At 35.0% G+C, this 25,300-nt stretch overlaps 1 protein-coding gene across 1 annotated transcript in view; it reads left to right on the top strand.

Annotated features, from left to right (window-relative positions):
* The window catches only part of LOC149789076 (hepatocyte growth factor receptor-like), a 134,414-nt gene extending 112,362 nt beyond the window's left edge, over positions 1–22,052 (top strand). Inside the window, exons 17-19 of the mRNA XM_089975258.1 lie at positions 62–224; positions 643–779; positions 10,216–22,052. Coding sequence (XP_089831384.1) covers positions 62–224; positions 643–779; positions 10,216–10,654 — 739 coding nt within the window. The 3' untranslated portion in view covers positions 10,655–22,052. The remainder of the gene's footprint in view (positions 1–61; positions 225–642; positions 780–10,215) is intronic.
* Positions 22,053–25,300: the final 3,248 nt, after the last annotated feature.

Genomic DNA, 25,300 nt, shown 5'->3' with positions numbered 1-25,300 from the left:
TACACTACATACATACGTGTGTGTGTTCAGGGGATGTATTTTATAATTTTATATGCTGTAGGTTGGATGAAGAGTTACATGTTAAGGTTGCTGACTTCGGATTGTCCAGGGACATATATGAAAGGGACTATTACACCAGTGACAACAAGAAATCCAAACTCCCAGTTAAGTGGATGGCCCCAGAGAGTCTGGAAAAGGGAGTTTACAACTCAAAATCAGATGTGGTCAGTAGTGTAACTCATCTGTTAAAAAAGTTAATAAGAACCATGGCTTGTGCTGCTGGTAGGAACTGTTCTTAAAGACATTGTCTCTAGTCATCAAAAACAATATTGTGATGTTGTATGCCTTATCCTGTATGCCATAGTTGGATTGATGTTCCTGATATTTAGATCTATTGTTCACTTCAACCTAATCTTTAAATAAATAAAATATCCTGATATAAGTGACAGTTTTTGTGTTCTAACGTTAAACAAGTACATAAATCTGCTCTTTAGACAAATTAATTGTTGTATTATTCATCTCTTCAAATTTTTGTTTTTTATTGTTGTTGCTGATACTGCTTTATTGACAGGGAGGTTATTGATAATTATGTTCCAGCCAGTTGTTGTGTATTGATTTAATCCACTTTTTCTTTATTTTCAGTGGTCGTATGGCGTTGTCTTATGGGAGTTGATGACAAGGGGAGTTAATCCTTATCCTGAGGTGGACAACTGGGATATAGTGCGTTACTTGAAGAAAGGCAGACGACTCCCCCAACCTCAGTACTGCCCTGATCAGTTGTAAGTTTTTATGATCTTGTCATATTTGTATTGTTGTATTAAATAAATCTAAGTCATATAATCTTGTGGATCATTAATATATCCTCCAGTCATCTGTGACATTCTTTCTTGAATATCTAATGATCTGAACCATTTTCTTATCACATCCAAAGCTGTTATCAGGGCTCATTTGTTTCCAGACACAACTGGCATCATTGATTCTAGCCGAGCAGTAGAATGGAGATAGTAATATATTCATATATGCCTTCCATAAGGTGGAGCATATCATGTTATGATTCTTTCCATCCATTCTTCTGTTTATTCCTTATTTCATCTGTACACAGTGTCTTGAAAACTCCATAATTTACATTACCAAAGTTTATATGTAATTCACATCTTGAGCAATTAAGAAAGCTATCAGTTTGGGTCTCAAAAGATTACTGGTTAAGGTCAGAGGTAGTGAAAGAAGGAAATCTGTTTTCACACAGTAACTAGACTTTTATGCTAGAGACCTTGATCAAATCTGGTCAGTGGCTTGCATTTGAGATAAAAATGACTTGTATTGATTTTGGGTTTGAAAGGTCAAATATCAAGGTCACTTATTCTAAGAAGAAAACGAGTTTGACAACAGTATCTTGAGTTCTTTGACCAAACATTATGGATGACATGCATTTGAGACAAGGAAGATACCTATTCATTTTGGGGTCCAAAAGCCAAAGGAACAAGGGCACAAGGACCAAATGAAGGAAAACTATGTCCACAGTACCAGAAAGTTCAATATCACATGCCTTGAATAAAAATAGCTTGCATATGAGACAGAAAAAATACAGATTGATTCTGGGATTAATAGATCAAAGGTCTAGGTCTGAGGGACTCCAAGAAGGAAAATGGTTTCCATAGAACAGTTTAAGTCCTATGCCATAAACAATTACCGTTTTTTATGGATGGCTTACAAAGTCAAAATAAACAACATATATTCCATAGATGAACTGAAAACAAAGATTTTTTTATATAATGCTTTCAAATTGTGGAAAACATTTGAATTGTAAGCATTTAGTTCAGAATTGTCTGCACATTGCTGCTACCATAAGCACAATCCATGTTGCATGATGGTAGATTCATTTAATATTAACAATATTACAGGTTCAAGTTCTGAATGCACATTTGAAATGTTAATACTTGCTCACTAAACAACACTCAAATAGAGCTGTATAATTAAATGCTTCCTGAATTAGTCTTAGTTTAATAGTAAGCTACATTCAGATATGTAGGAAATAATGTAATGATTAACACTCAGTAGTATGAGTTTGCGACTCCAGGATTTTAGTTTCTTCTTCAAATATATTACCCAATCATAATACCATAGGAGAACTACTACTGCCTAGCAAATCCAGCCTGCCCAGGTTAAACTTTTTAGCCAAAAAAGCTAAACGTTTTCTGCCCACCTAGTAGGCAGATAGAGTGATCTCCCTTTGACACTGGGTTTGGCAACAAATCCTGCGAATTCATAAAGTACTGCATGACTCGTGCCAAGTAGCACACTCTGTACAGACAGAGAGGCCTTGCAAAATCCATACACAGCACTTTTCTACCTCAAAACGAGTTGGAATTTCATCTTCAATGGGAAGTACTCTCTCTAAATTTCTGACTTTTCTGAAGTGATGCTTCAGTGATTTTACCTGTATTAGCAGTCAAATTTTACCTTTCTACAAGTTATCTGTTACTAGAATTGATTATTTAACATCCACTTTGTAAATATTAATAGTGTTGCTCAAATTTTCTACCTGTACAGGCCATGTGCACCCTTTTACAGGTATTTATATGGTCTACTCTGATTTGTGTTATAGATTTAGACTGAGCACGGGCAGTCTGACAAGCACTTAGTGTGCGTATATTTTTCTGTTGTCATTCCTTGAGGGACGAAAACATCAGGTTGCACACAAGGGTTCAAAACCATATTTACTGGGGAGTGAGATAGAGAGCAACAACAGCCTCAGTTACAGCCTTGCTTACCAGAATTATGGACGGTGCTAATATCTAGTACCCCATCTCAACCTCAAGAACTGGACATCATGCCAGCCAAGATGGCCATGTTCCTTCATCACCAGTTTCAGCCATTTAACTCTGATTGCAATGGGCATGACAACAATCAATCATACTATATAAGCCACCAGAAACGTTTTCAGTTCCACAACTTGCACAGTGCTGCCTAACACTTCCTGCATACTATGCTCAGTTTAGTAATGCCCTCATAGATCAATTTAACCCACATATTACCTCTAGTCACTTCCTGCATATGATATTCATCTTGGTGCCTCAGTTCCGAAGAGATGTCTGTTAACTGGCCCTCAGACCTCTGCATCCTAAATGGAGCCTCTACTTAGTGACACCTTAGAAGTAAGGGGATTTTATTTATAACATGTTTGCAAGTGTAGTGAACCACCATCCATGACATTCTTCTCTAACTACTTAAAAGGTATCACAAGAGACATCGGCTTCACTACCTTAATCCAAGCCAAAAAAATTTGGCCCTCAAGTTCTCTCGTCATTATTAGATCTTACTATAATGAATGAAACTCTGCCTTTCAAGCTTGGACTGAAGAAGTTTTCTGTCCACTCCTCTTTCCCTCTACATCACCTGCTAGATCTGCAGTTCTGAAATCAGGTGATTATTGTCTACAATCTGAAAAGTTAATGTCTCCTATTAGGACTGCTTGTATCATCAGTTACATGTTCCAAGTGTCTATGAATGTTTTTTCTTGCAAATGCCTTCAATCAGTTTTCCATTTAGAAACAGTTGAGTTGATTCGTAACATCATGACTGTGAGATCAGTGTTGCATATAATATATATGGCAATCTTCAATAGGCAGAACACAGTTTGCCTTCTCCCACCCTGGATCTCAGAGGAATACATGGAGCATGTTTATAGAATGGTCCACTTTGTAACTTACAGGCCCATCATGTTATGGCCATGAACTTGCACTAGCCTGGCCTCTTAATCCCTTCCCCTCCCTTGAACTCTGGGGCACCACAAGTGGGGATATTGAGTAGGTTATGGGCTCAACCCCTCATTAAAATCCAGGAGCCCTTGGAGTTTAAGGCCTATGGTTTTTTGATAATTCTTTCACATGTCAGCAGCCTTTTTCATTCCCTTGCAAGAAGAGTCTTCATCTTCAGCAGTGCTTCATTGTTTAGTGGAGGCTGTAGTGAAGTGTAGCTTCATTGTTTAGTGGAGGCTATAGAGAAGTGTAGCTTCACTGTTTAGTGGAGGCTGTAGTGAAGTGTAGCTTCAGTGTTTAGTGGAGGCTGTAGTGAAGAAATCATGTTGTTGGTACTCTCTACTGAGCTTCTTCACCTCCATAGGGATGCCAACAGGGAGACTTTGAAGGTCTTGCTGAAACAGCAAGAACCTTTTAAGGTTTGCAACTCTTGAGGTGGAACCATCCACTCTTTGGCATCACAGGATTTGAGGGACCAACAACACAGGTCCCTGGTAGCAGCTTTGAACCCTTTCAAACAAGCCAAAATTGTGCCAAACCTGGCAGCCCTATGGGACCTTCTCAAGTTCTTCAAGCAGGCACAGCCTCAACTGTCAAACAAGCAGCTTCAGTTAAGAGCATCCTTTTGCCCATTATTTACTGGAGGAGGCAGTTGGAAAGGCCAGGGGAGAAATTCTTCAGACTCCTCTCCCTTCCCCAAGGAGGGAGGTCATCCCTAGAGGACTGCAGCCTATTTTATGCATAGTCTTCCTCTTCCAGTATCCTGGTAGGAGCTTATCTATTCTTTTTTTTCAGGGGTTTGGTCAGGCATTACAGATGATGTGTGGGGCCATTCCATAGTTAAGAATGGCAAAAAGCTTTGTTTCAAGGAACATCTTTTCCTATCATGGATCCCATCTTTAATTAGTATAAACTGGCATTAATTAAAGGAGAGGTATACACTCTTCTGCGCAAAAGAAAACTGAAGAAGGTGAAAAATGACCAAAAGGTTGACGCATAATCAACCTTTTTGCATTTTTTTCAAGATGGAAACTACTGTCTTGATCAAGAAAGCCATAAGGCCCTGTGACTTGTCAGTCTCCATCAGTTGCCATGATACCGTCACATCCAAATCTTCCCTTTACACGGGAAATACCTAAGGTTTGTCTCAGCCAAGAGGTATTCCAAGAGGTGTGCTGTCTCTCTTGCATAATAGTCAAAAGATTCTCCACATTCACACTGGGCTCATCTCAAGCAAGCAATCCACCAGGACCAGGTTTTGAGCAAGGTTGCCAACTGCACTGTCCAGGCTAGGGGCCAATCTACATCCAAGGTTTATGACATAAAGAGGAGAATTTTCTGTGATTAATGCAGTAGGAAGGAAGCCTGTTGAACCTCTTTTGAGCACAGTTGCAAATTTTGTTCTCCTATTCATGGAAAGATGCAATTTGGTGTCTGATTTTATCAGGTAGTTGGAGCTTTAAAGACAGTTATCTTACCCATTGATGCCTACATTAATTCATTTGGTGTTGCCAAAATCATCTTATGAACCGTTGACTTGAGTTTTGTTTGGCATTAGTGACGTGAAGGAGTGAGCTTCATGTATTGTTAGTGGAAGAAGGTTGTTTACAGTAAATAGTAATTATGATTTGGTCCTCATTATCAAGAGTTGATTATCAGACCATCACTGAGAGATACCTTTTTTCCATGAGCATTAAAACTCTTGAATCTAGTCATATTGCTACATCTTGTGTATTTTTGGAATCACTCATTTCAGATGATGTTATGAGAGCCACTTTCTGGCAGTCTAATATAACAGGAGGGAGACAAATTCTATGTATAACATTCAAGAATCAAACCTGGTTCTTCTGTCTCACAGATGGGCATATGTACCACTAGACTAAAAAGAGGTAGAACAGCTAGGTTGGTAAGTGGCCTTGTATACCTAGACTGCTACACTCCCTCCCATGGCCTCAACATTTGTCCTTGAATGTCAACCAGACTTGTCTCCAAGAGCTGTCAAACCCAGTTCCCAGCTAGTCCCCAAATGTAGCAGGAGAGAAGACAAATTCTAAGTGTGATGGTCGAGAATCAGACTTGGTCCATCTGTTTCATGGTTGGGCATACATACCACTAGACCAAAAAGCCCAGACCTGGTACAGGCTGGTAGGCTGGTCAGTAAGTGACTTATATACCTAGACCACTACACTCACACTATTGTCTCCTTTTACCTTGAATCTTTGGCACATCAGAATAAACATACTTTTCCTTAGTGAAGACTCTGATCATTTCGGTACAGAAGAATTTTTTTATAGCAGAGTTGTTGAGGCCATCACTCTTCGTCTTGACTGGTAAATTAAACAATGCAATAGTAGCAGGTAACGTTAACTGCTATTAAAATGTAGAGGGTTTTTAGTGATGGGGAGGGGTGGGGTAAAACTGATTTAATTATGTAATACTACCTGCTACTGTTGCAAAGATTCCCACCTCCCACCATGCTCCAATGTCCTCTATTCTAAGTCCAAATCAAAAGAGGATCCCATTTCAAAAGTTAGAATGACTATGGAGTCAGACTGTGATCATGTTCTTTTCAAATGACTATGGAGTCAGACTGTGATCATTTTCAATGACTTTGGAGTTGGACTGTGATCATGTTCTTTTCAAATGACTATGGAGCTGGACTGTGATCGTGTTCTTTTCAAATTCTGACCCTCCAGTTCAAATTGGAGGAGTGAATAATTGGCATGGAACAGGTACTGTAGTCCCAGAAAAGGAAAGAAATGCAGTTGTACCAGGTAGGAATTATATAATTTAAATTAGTCCCCCTCTGGCCAACACATACAGACTCACAAAAACTGCATATTACACTAATTGCTGAGAACTATCAATATAAAATACATGTAAATTTAGTATTTGCTAAGAATTATATATAGAAAACACTTGGAATGCCATAAGTATTAAGGGCTGTTCTTTAAAACATACCTAGGAAAGGCATTTTTAGTGTGGAGTAGTCACACACAGAACATTTTGAATTTTGTATTATTTTCATATAATCTCTGAATGATCAATATACGCTGGCAGATATTTAAAAATAACTGCCATTCCTGGTGACCATGTTTGTTTAAAAGTAACAGCCCTAAGAACCAAGTATATAAAATACAATACAATAATTAATTAGAAATATGTATTTGAAAATACCTGTAACACAGGCATTGTTTAGAAGTGTGTATATATAAATAATATAATGCAATAATTGCTAAAAGTCACGTATGTATATACATATTTTTGTACACTTTTATTCATTTTTTGTATCCTGCTAGTGAATAAGTAAACATAAATACTAAATGGATATCCTGCTAGTGAATGAGTAAACATAAATACTATATGGATATCCTGCAAGTGAATGAGTAAACGTAAATACTACATGGATATCCTGCTAGTGAATGAGTAAACATAAATACTAAATGGATGTCCTGCTAATGAATGAGTAAACAAATACTACATGGATATCCTGCTAGTGAATGAGTAAACATAAATACTACATGGATGTTGTCGTCGTTGTTGTCGTTGTTGTAGGGTTTACCGCCATTTTTTAGCACACGATAGGCTATACATGGTGGCCAGATTAATGGTTCAGGAAGAACCCCGGAAAGAACCAACGATCCTCAAGAAGCTACTGGCAAGCTTTATCATATACCCACATTGGCTGAATCCGAGACTTGAACCCACACAGACAGAGGTGACATGGCAGTGATCCATAACGGAGAGTGCTTTAAATCACTCTGCCACTCGGGGCCCCTACATGGATGTCCTGCTAGTGAATGAGTAAATATAAATACTACATGGATATCCTGCTGGTGAATGAGTAAACATAAATACTAAATGGATGTCCTGCTAGTGAATGAGTAAACATAAATACTACATAAATATCCTGCTAGTGAATGAGTAAACATAAATACTACATAAATATCCTGCTAGTGAATGAGTAAATGTAAATACTACATAAATATCCTGCTGGTAAATGAGTAAACATAAATACTACATGGATATCCTGCTAGTGAATGAGTAAACATAAATACTACATAAATATCCTGCTAGTGAATGAGTAAACAAATACTAAATAGATATCCTGCTAGTGAATGAGTAAACATAAATACTATATAAATATCCTGCTGGTAAATGAGTAAATATAAATGCTAAATGGATATCCTGCTCATGACTGAGCATACATAAATACTACATGGATATCATACATGTAAATGAATATACATGAATAATACCTAGATGACATGCTGGTTACTGAGAATAAATAAATAGTACATGGATATATTGATGTTGACTGAGTGTATATATATATATATATATATATATATATATATATATATATATATATATATATATATATATATATATATAAATAATGTTTCATTGATATTTAGCTGGTGACTGGATATGCATGAATACTTATAGGTATAATGATTCTTATGTATTAATCAAAATGAAGGTTGCCATGAAGAAAAATAAAATCAACAAAAACAAACTCTGCAAGCCTTCTTTCATACGTACTGGACCCAAACAGTAGGCACATTGATGTAAATCTCTATGCAGCATCATTGAAGTAATGTATGGGTTGCAGACAAATATAATTTCTAGATAGGAGCTTTGCTAGATCAAGCATAGTAATGGATCAGCAGAAAAACATTATTGGGACTCTATGTTTGCAAATCATTAAAACATGTCCATCAATCTTAAGAATGATTACTGGCAAATGTAAATGACTATTTTAGACTTAATCTATTTTAATTAGTGTAAAATGATAGTGGATTACATACTTGAAATGAAAGACACATAAATGGTGAGGGTAGAGTCAAATGACCCTTGTTTCCTTGGAATTATAATCACTTAAGAGCTGTATAATATGCAACATAAAGTAGGTATACCAGTCTCTTAATTAATCCATGTTCTAGGCGTGTGACAGGCAGGTTGACTAAATCATTGTGGTAAATGAACTGCATTTGGAAGCAGGTCAGCATAAAGGTTGGTCACTGTGACTTGTATTTTATGAATCACAGACTGGTTAACTTTTAGTATGCTCTTACAGTTCTGTAGCTTTAAATTTGTATACTGATCATCTCTAATTCATAGAGCTGATCTTTGTTAAATCAAGTGTATCAGAGCATCAAAGGTACATTAGGATCTTGTGTTCATGCTTAAAGAAGACTGGAAACCAGTGGAAACTGTATTTATACAATTAAAATTGAATTTTGGGTTCATGCTTATGTTTTAAAGAAGACTGGAAACTAGTGGAAACTGTATTGATACAATCAAAGTTGAATTTTGGGTTCATGCTTATTTGACAGGTATATATTTATAAGCACATAAATAGCAGCCAATAAAGACAGGAAATTTTAAGAAAGTATAGAGATATGGTACAGCATGGTTGCAGTTGATGTGTTTCTGTGGCAGCATGACATGTTACTTCTTTGAAAATGAGTAATTGCACTAGTGATTAACTGTTTTAGACATAAATTCCTATTGTGCAAAAAATAATATGTGTAATATAAAAACCAGAAAATAAAGAAAAATGTTAAGCTGATTATGAGTCAAGTGACATGGCTTCTATGACAAAGGGGTCACCCTTGAGCAATACAGCAGGCATGATATTAAAGTGGGGTTACCACTAGTTCATATAAGATTTATTTAATATATAGGACTGGTTGATTCATTGAATTTTCCCAAAATAGAGTCTTCACTACTTACGTATTCACTGTGTCCGAAAAAAATTAAATCAAATTTTGTAACTGCCTTCATAGTGTATTACAAAAGTACTGACACTGATGTCTGAGCAGCTTGAATGTCTAGTTAACACACAAGCACTGACACTAATATATGAGCAGCTTGTCTAGTTAACACCCAAGCTCTGACACTAATATATGAGCAGCTTGTCTAGTTAACACACAAACACTGACACTAATATCTGAGCAGCTTGTCTAGTTAACACACAAGCACTAACACTAATATCTGAGCAGCTTGTCTAGTTAACACACAAGCACTGACACTAATATCTGAGCAGCTTGTCTAGTTAACACACAAGCACTGACACTAATATCTGAGCAGCTTGTCTAGTTAACACACAAGCACTGACACTAATATCTGAGCAGCTTGTCTAGTTAACACACAAGTACTGACACTAATATCCGAGCAGCTTGTCTAGTTAACACACAAGCACTGACACTAATATCTGAGCAGCTTGTCTAGTTAACACACAAGTACTGACACTAGTATCCGAGCAGCTTGTCTAGTTAACACACAAGCACTGACTAATATCTGAGAAACTTATATAGTTAAACCCTAAGTACTGCTACCAATACTTAAGCAGCTCCAGTGTGCACATACATAATTACATCATCTTTTTAGTTTGATGTTTCAAATTATCATAAGTAAAAAATGAATAAATTACGATATATTATCCTTCCAGATTTACAGTTATGCAAAAATGCTGGGTAATGGATGCCCACAATCGGCCTACCTTCAGCGAGTTAGCAAGGGAGATACAAGATATGATGACTGTTTTGGAGCAAGCAATGCACCAGGGACAGCACAGAACTAACATTCAAAGTACATACGTCAATGTAGCGGACTCCTCAAACTACCATTATGCCCCTGATGACAAAGAACCACTCAGCAGCACCAGTGATGTAGAAACTGATCCACAAGGTATTGCTGGTAATGAAAAAACACCTGAGATACTTGATAAGAAGGGAATCCCATCTGCTTTGGACAAGAATAAGGCCCCTGAACCACATATTGGCAAAGGGAAAGCACCTATGAAAGGAGGCAAAGTTAAAAAGTCTCCCTTGAAAGTCGAGGAAGATGGAGCTGAACCATTAAATGCAGAAAAAGAATCCGTGGCCTAAGATTCTTGTCTTCAGTTCCAAAATGGTGAATCTATTGTGCTTTTGGGAATGATTGTGAAACCATGTGTGTAGGTGGTCTTTAATGCTTATACCTTGTTGCCTAGTGATCACAAGAAACAATTATTTAATCTGTTATGGAGATATTCATCAGTGAAATAACACAATTTTTGAGAGGTTTATGTATGGGTTTGATAAATAAATAAATTTATATCCATTGAGGTAAATATATTAATGCTGTTCTGGACCAGTGTTCTTAATGCTTGAGTATTTTTTAACGTAAAAAGAAATTAATGGTATTCAAGGCAAGGTTAGATCTAGGAATAATAGAATTTGACATATTTTAAAGGAATCTTTTTGTGGTCATTTTCTTTTCTCCATGCAAGCAAACTTTGTTGAACACAGAGTACCTGCAAGTATTCAATGTGGTAATTGTGATTTAGAGTGTAAGTGTTCTGCTCAAACACATATTAAAGATACCAGGCTAATGGGATTTTGTTTAACAAGGGCATGTGGCTAGAAGTTATTATTCCTTTTCTAGTTTAAATTTAAAAAATATGTATTATTAATGTATATTGTTAATATTCAAACTATTACAAATAGTGGTATCCTTTATTTTTTTAAATATGTGTATATATGTGTCTCAGTGCTGCCTTCATTTGGCTTTTCTATAGTACAGATGTGTATTTTAAAAAAATGATGTACAGTAGCAGCCTGCCATGACAAAATACCTTGTTGCATCAATATCATTTAGTGAATGTTTTACAAATTGTGATTTTCATGTACAAGGCTTGTGTTTAGTTCCCAAACATCAATGTGCAATACAATTTGTCTGTGCTCTTGCTCAAAAGGTAGCAGTGGAGGGGACACTAAAATGTTCTTTCCATCCATCTTGAAATTCATTTTATGTTTTCTTATATTTCTTAATTAAAAATCAGGTGTATTACCAAAGTCAAAATGCATATATGTGCTTTCCTCTTTGTTTTGGTATATGGGCATCATTTCATAATTATAATTTTATATGTATACCTTGCCTTTCTGAATAGAAATCCAGGGGGTTGTGCACATAAATGAATGGTAAATTGTGCTTGCATAATGAGTGAGCTCTCATGTACTGCAGATTGTTACCTTTTGATTCCTTGCCTGGTTAGTTAAGCTTTAATCTGCATTTAACATTTAGGTATTACCTGCACAGATGTCTCTTCCTTCTGAAGTGACATCATATCCTGCTCACAGTTATGATAGACTGGTGAGGAGATGCATCTTCATTAGTACTACAGTCTTACCACATAAGTAGTTCCTATGACCAACATTTCAGGCTGCAATGACTTTATAGTCAAATGTTTAATTTTTACATTGGAGGCATTGGTCATAGGAGAGTCATGAAATTCTGTCCTGGGTATTTCATGCTTGCATCTTTGCTAGCACTACGCCCCTTATTACAAGAGTAGTTCTCAGGGTTATGAAGGCATGTATGTTTATATAGGGTTTGACCATCTTCATACTGGCTGTATGGTGAATGTATATCATCATATACTGAGTTTGCATAATTGTAGTATTTATGTACATTTCATTTGCTTTTTTCTTAGTAGAGTCTTAGTGTGATTGCATGTTTCTCTGTGAGCAGTACAAATATGTAACACCAGTATGACCCTTTGACCTATATTTCATTCTTCATAGACTGGTTTTAGTACAGCATTAAATTTGCATTTTGATCACAGTCTGCCTCTTTGTAAAGCTGATATGTATAATAGGTGATTACATCTGGATGTGAAATGACACCAATATCAGCAAGAGCAGGGGAAGTACATACACTCAGTCTGTCCTAGACTGAAAAAAGATTTTCTGACCTTTGTGTAACGATTGTCCAAATCATTCCTTCAAAAGGTGCTAAACATGATACTGACTGTGACCAAACCTTAGTTAACCTCCATGTTTTGTGCCCAAGAATCCACAGTTCATGCTAAGCTGATATCTCAGGGTTTAGGCATTGCTTTAAGTTCAGTAATTTCATTTCTTTCTTTATTTTTTATAAAACATGATCTCTGCTACTTTTCCTTATCTTTAAAATGTTTTGTTATGCACTCAGTATTGGTGTAGAAATTAATATTGTTGTTACATACTACTTCAGTTAGCACCTTTTTTATAAGTTAAAGCTTCAATCAGTTACATTCCAAATATATCATTTCTGCAAGTTAGAGTCCATAATTTTAGCTTTAATGAATATTTTTATGTAACATTACTAGAATTAACTTTAATACATTGTTATCATAAATAATATACTATTTAATATCTTGTATATAATATAAAGGTTATATAAATGCTTAGGTTTTGATGCACATGTATATATATATATATATATATATATATATATATATATTTTGATAATTCCTTTTGCATTAGAGACTATGTGTATCACTTACTTGACATTTACTTTTTTCCATGTATCTACTCACTGTTAAAATATAAAATGCTTTGAGATGCACTCGGACATTGACCAATAATGTGTACTAACTGAATTGTATAATTTTAATATATGCAGTTAATCTTTGGCTCAATTTTGAAAAAGATTTATCTGCAAGAGAGCTTTTTATAAGCCTAAGTACTGGGAGTTGTTAGCCTTTTCCAGTCTCCTTAGTCGATCACTGGCATGGAATAAGTGTTAGATGTCTTTAAGTTCACCACACTACACACATGTATTATCACTTACATAGTGATAAAGCTTGATGTAAAGTTGTATTCAGTACATTGCTACATTCATATACGAAAATAAGTACTTGTCATGATAATGTTTATCTTTTTTTTCCATCTCTGTAACAGACACATTGTTGACTGTAAGGTTATAATAACATTTTATTTTGTTGTATCTAGATTTGTCCAACACCATACAGTAAATCTTTTCTAGTATTCTCTTTTTTAATAAACAAAATTGAAAGTCATCGTAACAATTATCTTCCAATTGACATCACTGCCTGATTTATATACTTGTGATACCTTGATTTTTGTTGTTGTTGTTGTGGTTTAATGCTATTTTTACCCATGGCAGTCAGCATATCTGGTGGAAGAAGAACCCAAGAAAACTCTGTGAAGAACCACTAACCCACAGGAAGCTTCTATAGCAAGCTTTCTCACAGGCCAAGCCATAGACTTGAATCCATGCAGATACAGGTGAGATGTCAGTAATCTGTAATGTAGGTGCCTTAGACCACTCAGTCACCCAGGGCATCTCTTGATTTTTGTCCTGTATATGTTTACCAAACCTGAAGCATGGTTTCTTATGTAGATTTGCATGTCAGAAGGTCCTAATTTAAAATCATTTGAAATGCACCTGCCAGCCTTCTAGGAAGTGTTGGACTGATGGGTGTATGGATACTTATCAAGTGTGTTGGAGCTAGGAGTGGGGTGAGTGAGAGGCACAGTGCACAGAATAAAAGAAAACAACAAGTTGTACAATTGAAAATGTCATCTTCTAATATAAGTCTATAAAAATTCACACTTGAATAAATGAAAATAAAATTTTCTTTGGAAGAATTTAATAAACTTTCAAAGAAACTAATAGTTGGTAGAATTAGCATTGTTAAATATCATCACACATGCATGTGCACATGTACGTATATACATATAATCAAAATGGAATGCAGTCTTAACTGGATGCAGTCTTTACTGCTGTCATTGGTTCACAGAGTCATTAGAGACTGGGTAGTAAACTTGTTCAGACTATACTGAAGATCTTGTTGAACTTTTTTTTAAGCATATGCATTGCTGTAAGGGCATGTCAAACAGACAATGGCCACATTAGTTAGAATGATTAAAGCTGTTAATTACTGGATAATTATGAATTTTCTTGCTCTGACTTGTAGAAAAAAAAGGACAATATTCTGTCAATCATTTTAGTTAAAAATATTATCTTGTGGTTAAAAAATATCCGGGTAAAAAAGAAAATCTCAGCCCCCCTCCATTGTTGAGTTTATGTTTGTGGCTTGGCAGTTACATTTCACAGTATTATCATCAGTAGGGTTATGGTTCAAAGTTTTTATTTGCTTATATTTTCAATACCCTCAATATATTATTATACATGACAGAAATCATTATGAAACTAAGACAGTTCTTTCTGTGACAAACTCATTCACACTTTGACTGGAATTTTAGTCACAGTAAGACAGTTTGCTTTAGGGGCCCCGAGTGGCTGAGTGGTCTAAAGCGCTCTCTGTTACGGATCACTGCCATCTCACCTCTGTCTGCATTGGTTCGAGTCTCGGATTTGGCCAATGTGGGTATGTGAGAAAGCTTGCCAGTAGCTTCTCGTGGGTCAGTGGTTCTTTCCTGGGTTTTCCCGGGTTCTTCCTCCACCATTAATACTGGCCGCCATGTATAGCCTATCATGTACTGAAAAATGGCGTTAAACCCAACAACAAAAACAACAACAGTTTGCTTTATGGTTTTGGTTACATTTTTTAAAATTTGTTTTTATAATCATTGAGTAGATTTTGCAGCTTGTTAATAAGGAGCATAGGGTGCCATAATCAATCAACTGACACAGGAATAGGTCTCATCATGCCATTCATTAAACTGGCAATCAACTGACACAGGAATAGGTCTCATCATGCCATTCATTAAACTGGCAATCAACTGACACAGGAATAGGTCTCATCATGCCATTCATTAAACTGGCAATCAACTGACACAGGAATAGGTCTCATCATGCCATTCATTAAACTGGCAATCAACTGACACAGGAATAGGTCTCATCATGCCATTCATTAAACTGGCAATCAACTGACACAGGAATAGGCCTCATAATGCCTTTCATTAAACTGGCAATCAACTGACACAGGAATAGGCCTCATAATGCCTTTCATTAAACTGGCAATCAACTGACACAGGAATAGGCCTCATAATGCCTTTCATTAAACTGGCAATCAACTTACACAAGAATAGGCCTCATAATGCCTTTCATTAAACTGGCAATCAACTGACACAGGAATAGGCCTCATCGTTCCATTCATTAAACTGGCAATCAACTGACACAGGAATAGGCCTCATAATGCCACTCATTAAACTGGCAATCAACTGACACAGGAATAGGCCTCATAATGCCATTCATTAAACTGGCAGTTTAGAAAACAGAATAACTAAAGCTGAAAACAGACATAGAAGGGACATTCTCATTTCTGATTCCAACCAGCAATGTGAATAAGCTTGACTGTGTCATTTTAGTCTCATTAAACAGACTGACATTTCAGCTAAATAACATAATCAGGTTTCATGATTGCCTTTTCTCATTAAACAGACTGACATTTCAGCCAGATAACGTAATCAGGTTTCATGATTGCTTTTTCTCATTAAACAGACTGACATTTCAGCCAAATAACATAATCAGGTATCATGATTGCTTTTTCTCATTAAACAGACTGACATTGTAGCTAGATAACATAATCAGGTTTCATTAATGCTTTTTTGTACTTGGAATATTTAGAGACAATTTGTTTGACTAGAAGACATTTTTTGTCAGGGAAGAAAATACTTGTAGATGTCACTGCTGAAATAATTAAAAGCAGTCCCTTGATCTGTAATCACTAACTTGCGAAAAGTTAAAACAGCAGTTTTTGACAAAATTACTTATTTTATGTCAGCAAAAGTTAGCTCCATTTAGGTAAATTGCAGTATTTATATACATTTAGTTACAAGTGCATAGGTTTTATCAGCTGATCTGTTTTTCCATTATAATGAATAATTTTAATTTTGTATTCAATTGAAACATCATGGATGCATCTTTACCAACTGTGTTCAAAGCAGGTTAGTGTTTTTCATGTTGTGTTTTTCAGTGTCATGCATGATTTCTTCCATTTAGCCCTGGTATGATGTTTTAGTCCGATTTTATTTTTATACTTCCAGTAGGGACTAAAAAAAACTTTTTTTCCTAAGAACATTTGTTTGTAAAAGTACATGTTTACTGATATTTTGTCCAATGATGACAGTATAATTTAAAGTTGTCTAATATTTATCAAGGAAATATCAACACTGTCTTTTGGGGAAATATGTGGAAGATATTCTCTGCAAAGACTGATGGAGGAAATTAAAGATTAATCATAGCTCAGATCATTGGCTACCACAGATTTTGATCTTAGGAAGCAAAATATAATTCTGTAAATTGTAAATTACTCGGAAGCGTATTGATTTTAAATGTGTAACAAGTAGTTGACTCACTTGGGAATGGAAAGATAAGAACAGTTGTTAAGTTTGTACACACATTTTATGTCATTAAAGCTAACAATGAGAAATTACATAAATTTAATCAGTCATAAATTATCCAAGTCAAATGACCAAGGTCAGTTTGTTTAAGTACATAGGTATTCAGTTCCTTAATCTAGTTTAAAAGTTAAAAAAAACATGAAATATTTAAGTAAATTGGGGTGAATTGAGTCAGAACAACACTTGTATGATTACAATACTTGTTTAATCATTGTGTGAATTATGATTGGGAAATCTTTAATATTATAGTGTTTAATTTGATTTTTATTGTGCACTAATAAATTTTGAAACAGAAGAGGTTACATAACAGATGAGACGTTAATGTTTATCTCATTCCCACATATATATATATATTTTGTTGTGTGAGAAAGTAATGTTTGATATATCTGGTCCACACACATACATTCAATGAAAGATAATCATTTTTATAATGTCTTCCAGTATTACCTTATATACTCAATTATTAGATTATGCAAACTACAAATTGCATAGACCCAGATCTGTATTCACATCATGCATCAGCAGATTTGGGTCTGTGCAGTTTGTTAGGAGTAATCAGTAGAACAAGCAACATAGACCCTGATCTATAGACACATTATGCTACAGCAGATCAGGATCTTAATCGTTTGCAGTTTGACTCAACTTGTGAGTATCGACAGCAATATTAACAAATTTAAATTTTATGAGTATGGCAATCAGTAAAACTTTGCTATAAATAAACCTTGAATGCTTTGTATAATGACCAAAAATCTGTTGAAATATATTTCGTTTTTTGCAAGGTTTAAATTGTACTGATGAGTCACCATTTGTAAATGAGAAAGAGAGAAAAGCAATCCTAGGCATAGTGATTCACTTACATTCTGTTTATGCTTTTACATGTGTCTTGGCAATGATAAATTGAACTTGCTAGATGGAAACACCTAAATAACTGATGACTGTGTCTTTAGAATACATAATGTGTGCAAAAACTCTGCTGTAGGAAGGAATTAATGTACAATCATACATTTTGATAATTAAAATAGTACCGACCTCCCTTATTATTCTCACTTTTTGATGGGACAATTTTCTTGAACATGTCTGCCATTAGAAATTTTTATTCCACACAAGGAAAATTTCTCATGAAATACCCAGTCTTATTGTTGACTATCCATTCATTAGCAAAAGTTTGTAATTGATGCTAAACTACACGAAGGATTGCCATGAAGCTTTACATAGAGATTCATCCCATTTGGACCTAACAGAAAATGGAAGTACTCAGACATCCAGTATGATTGCTCTGGTGGCCATTTTGAAAATCTGGTTATTGTTATTGCTATATTGACATGGGGTTTTCAGCAATAGTTTTCATGGTATACCAAGTTCTTCCTGAGTGTGAGTGAAAATAGTATGTTATCAATGTGGCCACGATGGCAGCCATCTTGAGAATATTGTTATCACTATTTTTCCTAAAGGGAAAGTCAAATCAACCTGAGCTTGTCACCAGAAGACTTGTGAAGTTCAGTTGACCAAAAATGGGAATGGTGCAGATCTTACTCCCAGTATGATCGCCATCTTGAAACTCTTCGTAAGGCTGCTTTTTCTGGATGACACGAGATTTTCTCAAACAATTATTAGACATCTAGTTGTTCCTAAACGAAAATGATGACAATCTAGTATCTAATATCATCATTCTGACTCCTTTGAACATCTTGTTATTGCTGGAAAGTCATATCAGCATGGGGTTTTTCACAGGAAGATTTGGAATGGTGACTAGCTCGTCTTAAATAAAATGATGCCAATCAGACATCCAGTAGGTTTAACATGGTGACTATTCTAAGACATTTTTTTCGTACTACTTCTGAATTGATGAAATCGGGTTTTCTCCAAAAATGAAACTTACCTGATGTTGTTTACAATATGAGCATTAAGATATCCATCTTGAAAATACTGTTATCAGCATAAGGTTTTAAGCAAAAGACTTCTTATGATGTATAGTTGACATAAACAAGATTGGTGTTATCACACATTCAGTATGATTGTCATGGTGGCCATCTTAAAATTCTTTTTATTGATGATGAATATTGGAGACTGTTTCAACATTTAGCGGTGAAAATGTAGAAATGGTCTTGGATTCCTGGAAATTTCTTTCAGCCAGTACAGTGTAGGTCCTCTCAAGGGACCCCAGTGTAACATAGTAAGGAATCTCCATCTACAGCTACTGAGGCTTGGTAAATAATGCTCTTTTAGGGGAAGTTCAGTATACATAGAAGTTCATACAATGAAACTTAGCAAATGCTCTCAGATTTATTGACTATCACTTTTTAAAATTGTGCTGTTTTTTGATTCCATGTCTGGGTCAGTGCCTTTGTGTTGCTTAATTACAGGTATATTAATGTTACAAACTGCAAAAGTATCTGTTTTGATACTCAGAAAAGCAGAAGAATTTTGCTAATTAGATGTATAGATTTTATTTAGTTTATATTAACAGATTTTGTACAGAACAATATAGTGTACATTTTTCATACTTTTCACAGATTTTTACAGAACTATGCACTGTAAGTTTTCATACTTTTCACAGAATTTCTACAAACCTATGCATTTTAAGATTTTCATACTTTTCACAGAATTTCTACAAACCTATGCAGTTAAAATTTTCATACTTTTCACAGAATTTCTACAAACCTATGCAGTTTAAGATTTTCATACTTTTCACAGAATTTCTACAAACCTGTGCAGTATAAGATTTTCAATACTTTTCACAGAATTTCTACAAACCTGTGCAGTATAAGATTTTCATACTTTTCACAGAATTTCTACAAACCTATGCAGTATAAGATTTTCATACTTTTCACAGAATTTCGACAAACCTATACAGTATAAGATTTTCATAATAGACCAATGTAGTTTAAGCTAAGTATAGATATGAGTTAACTTTTTTAAAAACAATTTGTGAAGAAAAAATGCATGTCATCTGGGAATTATATTGTAGCTTAGTTTTTAAGCTACATGGAAAGTTAGATTTACAGCAAACAAAAACCTTCTGATTACATGCTTAATTTTCGCTATTCACTAAACCAATGCCTGTAATAACTGGTGCTGCCATCTTATGAATCAAGCAAGCTGACTTCACAGAAGTTATCCTGGTATCCTATTTCTATAAATATCTTGAGTCCTTCTGTTAGGTAAATGTATTTTCTATACTAAACCTTTAATTTCTCAATATCATTATCTAGAAGTTAATGTATTAACGTATAAGTGATTACCACAACTCTAGTCACACTCAGTCTTTGCAACAAAATATAAATGTGAAAAAAACAGGATTTAGGTGTAAAGGTCTTTGAAAGAGTTTTAATGTTTAAGTATAAAAACTATATTTACTATAAACTACATATAAGCTACTGTTGTTAATTGCTCCACTTCCTGGCCTCTAATATTATCAACAGTTTCAACTTCTATAGTCTATTTTAAGTATTATAGATAGTTATGTAATTAGTTTACATGCATACACACTGCACTCTCTACAAGACCATAGTTCTGCTTGTGAAAAGAGGCCATAGTTCTGCTTGTGAAAAGAAAGCTTTTATGGAGGTTTAGGTGAGGGTTCTGTGAAGATTCTGCTTGTATAGTTTAGGTTGCAGAAGCAGAAAGTTTTTTAAAATCCACATGACTTGTAATAGAAAAGAAAACCCAGAAACATCTAAGGCACATCAGTTGTTCCTACAACAATTTGCAAAATGAATTAAAGTCAGTTTCAAATTTTTTATCTTAAAGTTCTCAGTATGTTGAAAAATTCGTTGTTGTAAATTATGATCAGCTGAGTCACAGGAATAAATGACAAATTTAGCAGGTAATTTTAGTTGATTGTATTTTTCCACTTGTATCGTTTGCTTATATTTTATTGAAAATATATGTTTTTGTTTTTGTACTACTAACCCAGAGCGTAAGTTTCAGTTGTAAAAACTTAACATTAACATGCATTTCTACTAAAAGATAATTTCTTTTATATACCCGACACTAAATGTTTCATTGAAATTTGTAAATAAATGATAATTTTTTGAAGGAGAAAGATATAAGTGTTCATAAAATTTTTATATAAAAAAAACTGTTTTAGGAATGAATTACACATTGAGTCAGTAATTACTGACACAAGAAAGTAAAACAGTGCCTTATTTTCACAAAAATGGAAAAAAACATAAATTCAAACAGTTTATAATTTTCATGTATCAAGTTTTCTAATTTTTAGAGTCAGTTTGAAGACCATGCAGTTTGATGATCATTTCTTTCATAATCAGTACGTTGTAGCTAACGTTGAAGGTGATTTTGTGACACAAAAATGCTAGGATACAAAATATGGTAAATATTTTGTAATTGCCTTTTACAAAGGAAAATGCAGATTCTTATGTATGTATGTTTTTGTGGTACATATATTCAGATCTGTTATACAGTATTAGACACATTTCACAAAGTCCCAATCTGGTCATACCAAAGACTTACAAAAATGGTACTAACAGCTGTCTTGTTTGGCGCTCAGCATTAAGAGGTTAGTGTTAGGACTGGTCAGCCTGGTGTCAGGATAATGTGACTGGGTGGGACATCATGCTACATGTCTGCGGCTTGATGCCCCAGTGCTAGACATCAATATAAACTGTCACACTGCAGACATCGTAGTGATATGACTGAAAAATTGTTAAAGCTACATTAAAAATAAAAAATCGCACACACACATATACACACACATTTCACAAAGTACATGTATTTACATTTCACAAAGTACATGTATTTGTTTTGCTATTTATGTAGTTTTTTTTAAAACAAGTTTAAAGACATGTATCTGCTAAACTGGATTCAGTATCTTATGTATTTTACAGTAAAGTATTTTACAGGGGTTTTAATCTTTGCTATTCTGTATACACAAAATATGCACGTGCAGTTGCAATATAGTCAGCCACAGCTATGGTACATGCCTTTATTATGAACATGGGTTTGTCTTTGAAGAGAGTTATATCCCATTTGTATTATAACTGTATAGTCTTGATTTAGTTTGTGTAAATGCATTTTGTAATAACGTCTATAATATAAAAGAAAAATATCATGTTCCATATAATACTATTTTTTAAATTGTCATTCATTTAATAAAAAGTATATTGCAAAATAAATGTATTGCATTCAATATTAAGTAAATCTTTTTTAATCGTTACACGAAATGGATAGTAATTGATCCACTGACAGTTACCCAATCATACCTTAGGAAAATTACTACTGCCTCACAAATCCAGCCCACCCAGGGCTAAAACTTTTTAGCGAAAAGTTCCAGTCAGATAGTAATGCCCCCTTGAAACCGGCATTGGCACCAAATGTCTTGAAATCGTCAGTTACTACTTCTGCTTGTGCCTGGTAGCACGCTCTCTACAGACAGAAAGGCCTTACAAAAATCCATACAAGCAGTTTGGAAGGTTTCTACCTCAAAACAAGTTGGAGGAATTTAATCTTTGAAGGAAAATATACTCAGTCTATAAATTTCCAACTTCTCTGTCCTGTCTGTAGTCGACAATACAGTTTCCTAGCTTTCAGTGTTATTACTTTCTCATCTTCACACACTTAGATGCCTTTGGTACATCCATGGGTTGCACTGGCATCCCTTCGCACTGCTATAACCATAATAAGTGCAGGTCTGATGTGTGATATAGAAAACTCATTTAATATTTCTGTATAATTTTCCCCGTGTCCAGATAGATATAGTAAGTTTTCTGTCTTATCTGGTCTTAACGTCTACTTCATAGTTGTATCGTTTACTTCATAAGTATCAATAATGATGCGTCAGTGCCCCTTTTGTGTACAGGTTTTGTTTGTAATATAGAAAACTAGTTTATATTACTGACAAGATTCCGCCATTATTGGATATGTACTGGTCAGTTTTCTACACATGGTTAATTCATAATGTTCAGTTAATACATGTAGTTACTATAAGCGAAGCTTCAGTGATTTTGACTGTATAGGCATTCAAAAATTGGCATTCCTATGGATATTTTTTTACTAGAATTGACAATTTGGCTTCCACTTCGTACATGAGTTACTATAAACAGCGCTTCAGCAATTCTGCCTGTATAGGTAGACAAAATTGACCTTCCTTTAGGTTGCTTGTTACTAGAATTGATTAATTAGCATCTACATGGTAAATATTAATAGGGAAGCCCTAATTCTTTACCTGTACAGGCCACACGTACACTTTTACATGTATTTATCAAAGTGGCGTACTCTGCACAACGACAATGACAAATTCTATATTGCACTCTGGTTAAAATATGCAACATATGAGGAAAACATTAGTAACTAAATTTGCATCCGTGTACATCTGTCTGCTGAGTTTCATGAAGTCTCATCAAAAGCATTTATCGAAGAGTATTCGGAACCCTCGGGAGGTATATAAACAATCCCAAATATAAAACCATCTCTTTTTTTGGGATAATGTTTTTGAAACTTTGAACCAATAAATGTTTTCAGAATTATTTGATGGGAGTTCTAAATATTTACTAATTGATTTTCTCTAAAGCAGAGCTATGCCACACAAGGTACATTTGGTTTTGTGTCTAATTTTGAATCTTTTACATCAAATTTTGACAGTTTCATTTATAAAAAACATACATCAAGTTTTCTTAATTCTGGATAATTTAAATAACTTTTGAGACCACACGCATTCAAAAAGAAGATGTTGATATTACTTTTCTTTTCATTTTGGTATTGATCTTTAAACTGAGTAATTTGTTTGGTATCCATGGTGACAACCCTAAACAATAGATATTGCTTTATTTAGTGCTGCTACCACTTCAGTCATTGTAGTCATGCTTGATCTTTGATCGTTATTTACGTGCGAAGATTTTGGCACCGTTTCCTTGTGAGAAAGAGTCGGATATGTTTCCTCAACTTCAGTTTCGTAGGTAATGTTCAGTTTCAGAGTTATGCCTGTCACTCGATTCTCTGATTTCGTACTCAGTGTGTAGTATTTTGGAGTAGTGTTTGTATTAGTATCAATAGTAGTAATGTTGGAGCAGTGTTCATATTAGTATTTGTAGTAGCAATTTTGGAGTAGTGTTTGTATTAGTATTGGTAGTAGTAATGTTGGAGCAGTGTTCATATTAGTATTTGTAGTAGCAATTTTGGAGTAGTGTTTGTATTAGTATTGGTAGTAGCAATTTTGGAGTAGTGTTTGTATTAGTATCAATAGTAGTAATGTTGGAGCAGTGTTCATATTAGTAATTGTAGTAGCAATTTTGGAGTAGTGTTTGTATTAGTATTGGTAGTAGTAATCTTGGAGTAGTGTTTGGCAGTTAAAGATGCATATCTGGTCAAAAATCCATAATTGCTCGTTTTTGGTCCTATCATCATCACTCTGATTTAGGGTACACTGCGATGTAGTTGCGAACTATTGAGGTTCCAACGTAGCGGTGATCCAGCATAAACCTGTGCCTCGTGCATCATAACAAGTTTTTGGTTGATGTATAATTTGTTTATGACTAGGCATGCATGAAGATTTCCCTTTCTAGCTTTCCTATACGCAGGCAGAATAAGTTTTCTTCATTCCAATACATCTTCAGGAAATTGTACGGATACTCATAAATTCATAAAGAAGGACACTCACTGTACTATGAGCATATATTGTCTGCTCTACTTTGTATTCAAGAGACCATTGTCGAGACCAGTCTGACAACCAGTCTATATATGTAGTTTATTTTGCAGCTGTCATTCATTGAATAAGTGTTGGACTTGAAGATTATGGACAGAAGTAAATGGGTGGCAATTTTTGTGGTACTGAGGGAAAAGTGCAGAAGTATAGCTTGAGGGATAAAAAACAGCTTGCATGCAAGTGTTTGAAACCATAATATTTACTGGGGAGCGAGATGGAGAGCAATAACAGCCTCATTTACAAACTTGCATATCTGAATTAGGGACCGACTATTTGGATCAATATCTTGTACCCCGTCTGAACTTCAAGAACTGGATAATGTCATCCCAGCCAAGATGGCCAAGTTCCATCATGACCGGACTCGGCCATATAACTCACAATGGGCCATGCCATCGATTATACAATATTAACCACCAGTTCCACGACTCGCATAGTATTGCTAGGCACTTCCAACGTACAATGCCCGGTTTAGTACTGCAATACCCAAAAACCCACATGATGAACCCAGTTGTACTGCTATGCACTTCCTGCGTGTGACGGGTGACGTCCAGTATGTATAGGTACTTTCATGGATCGGTCTAACCTGCATAATATATATAGACACTTTCGGCGTACGATGTCCATCTTGGTGCCACAGTTAGCTCTCTACCTCCACCTTCCTTAAAGACTACCATAGGCCAAGCTCCGCTAGCAACCTTCATCATCCTATTTCCTCTAATGATCATGTTGACGGAATT

Source organism: Sinohyriopsis cumingii, chromosome 11 (assembly GCF_028554795.1).
Source record: "Sinohyriopsis cumingii isolate HCF-2022 chromosome 11, ASM2855479v2, whole genome shotgun sequence".
In the NCBI taxonomy this organism is placed as follows: domain Eukaryota; kingdom Metazoa; phylum Mollusca; class Bivalvia; order Unionida; family Unionidae; genus Sinohyriopsis; species Sinohyriopsis cumingii.
This window is presented reverse-complemented; position numbering and strand designations above follow the sequence as displayed.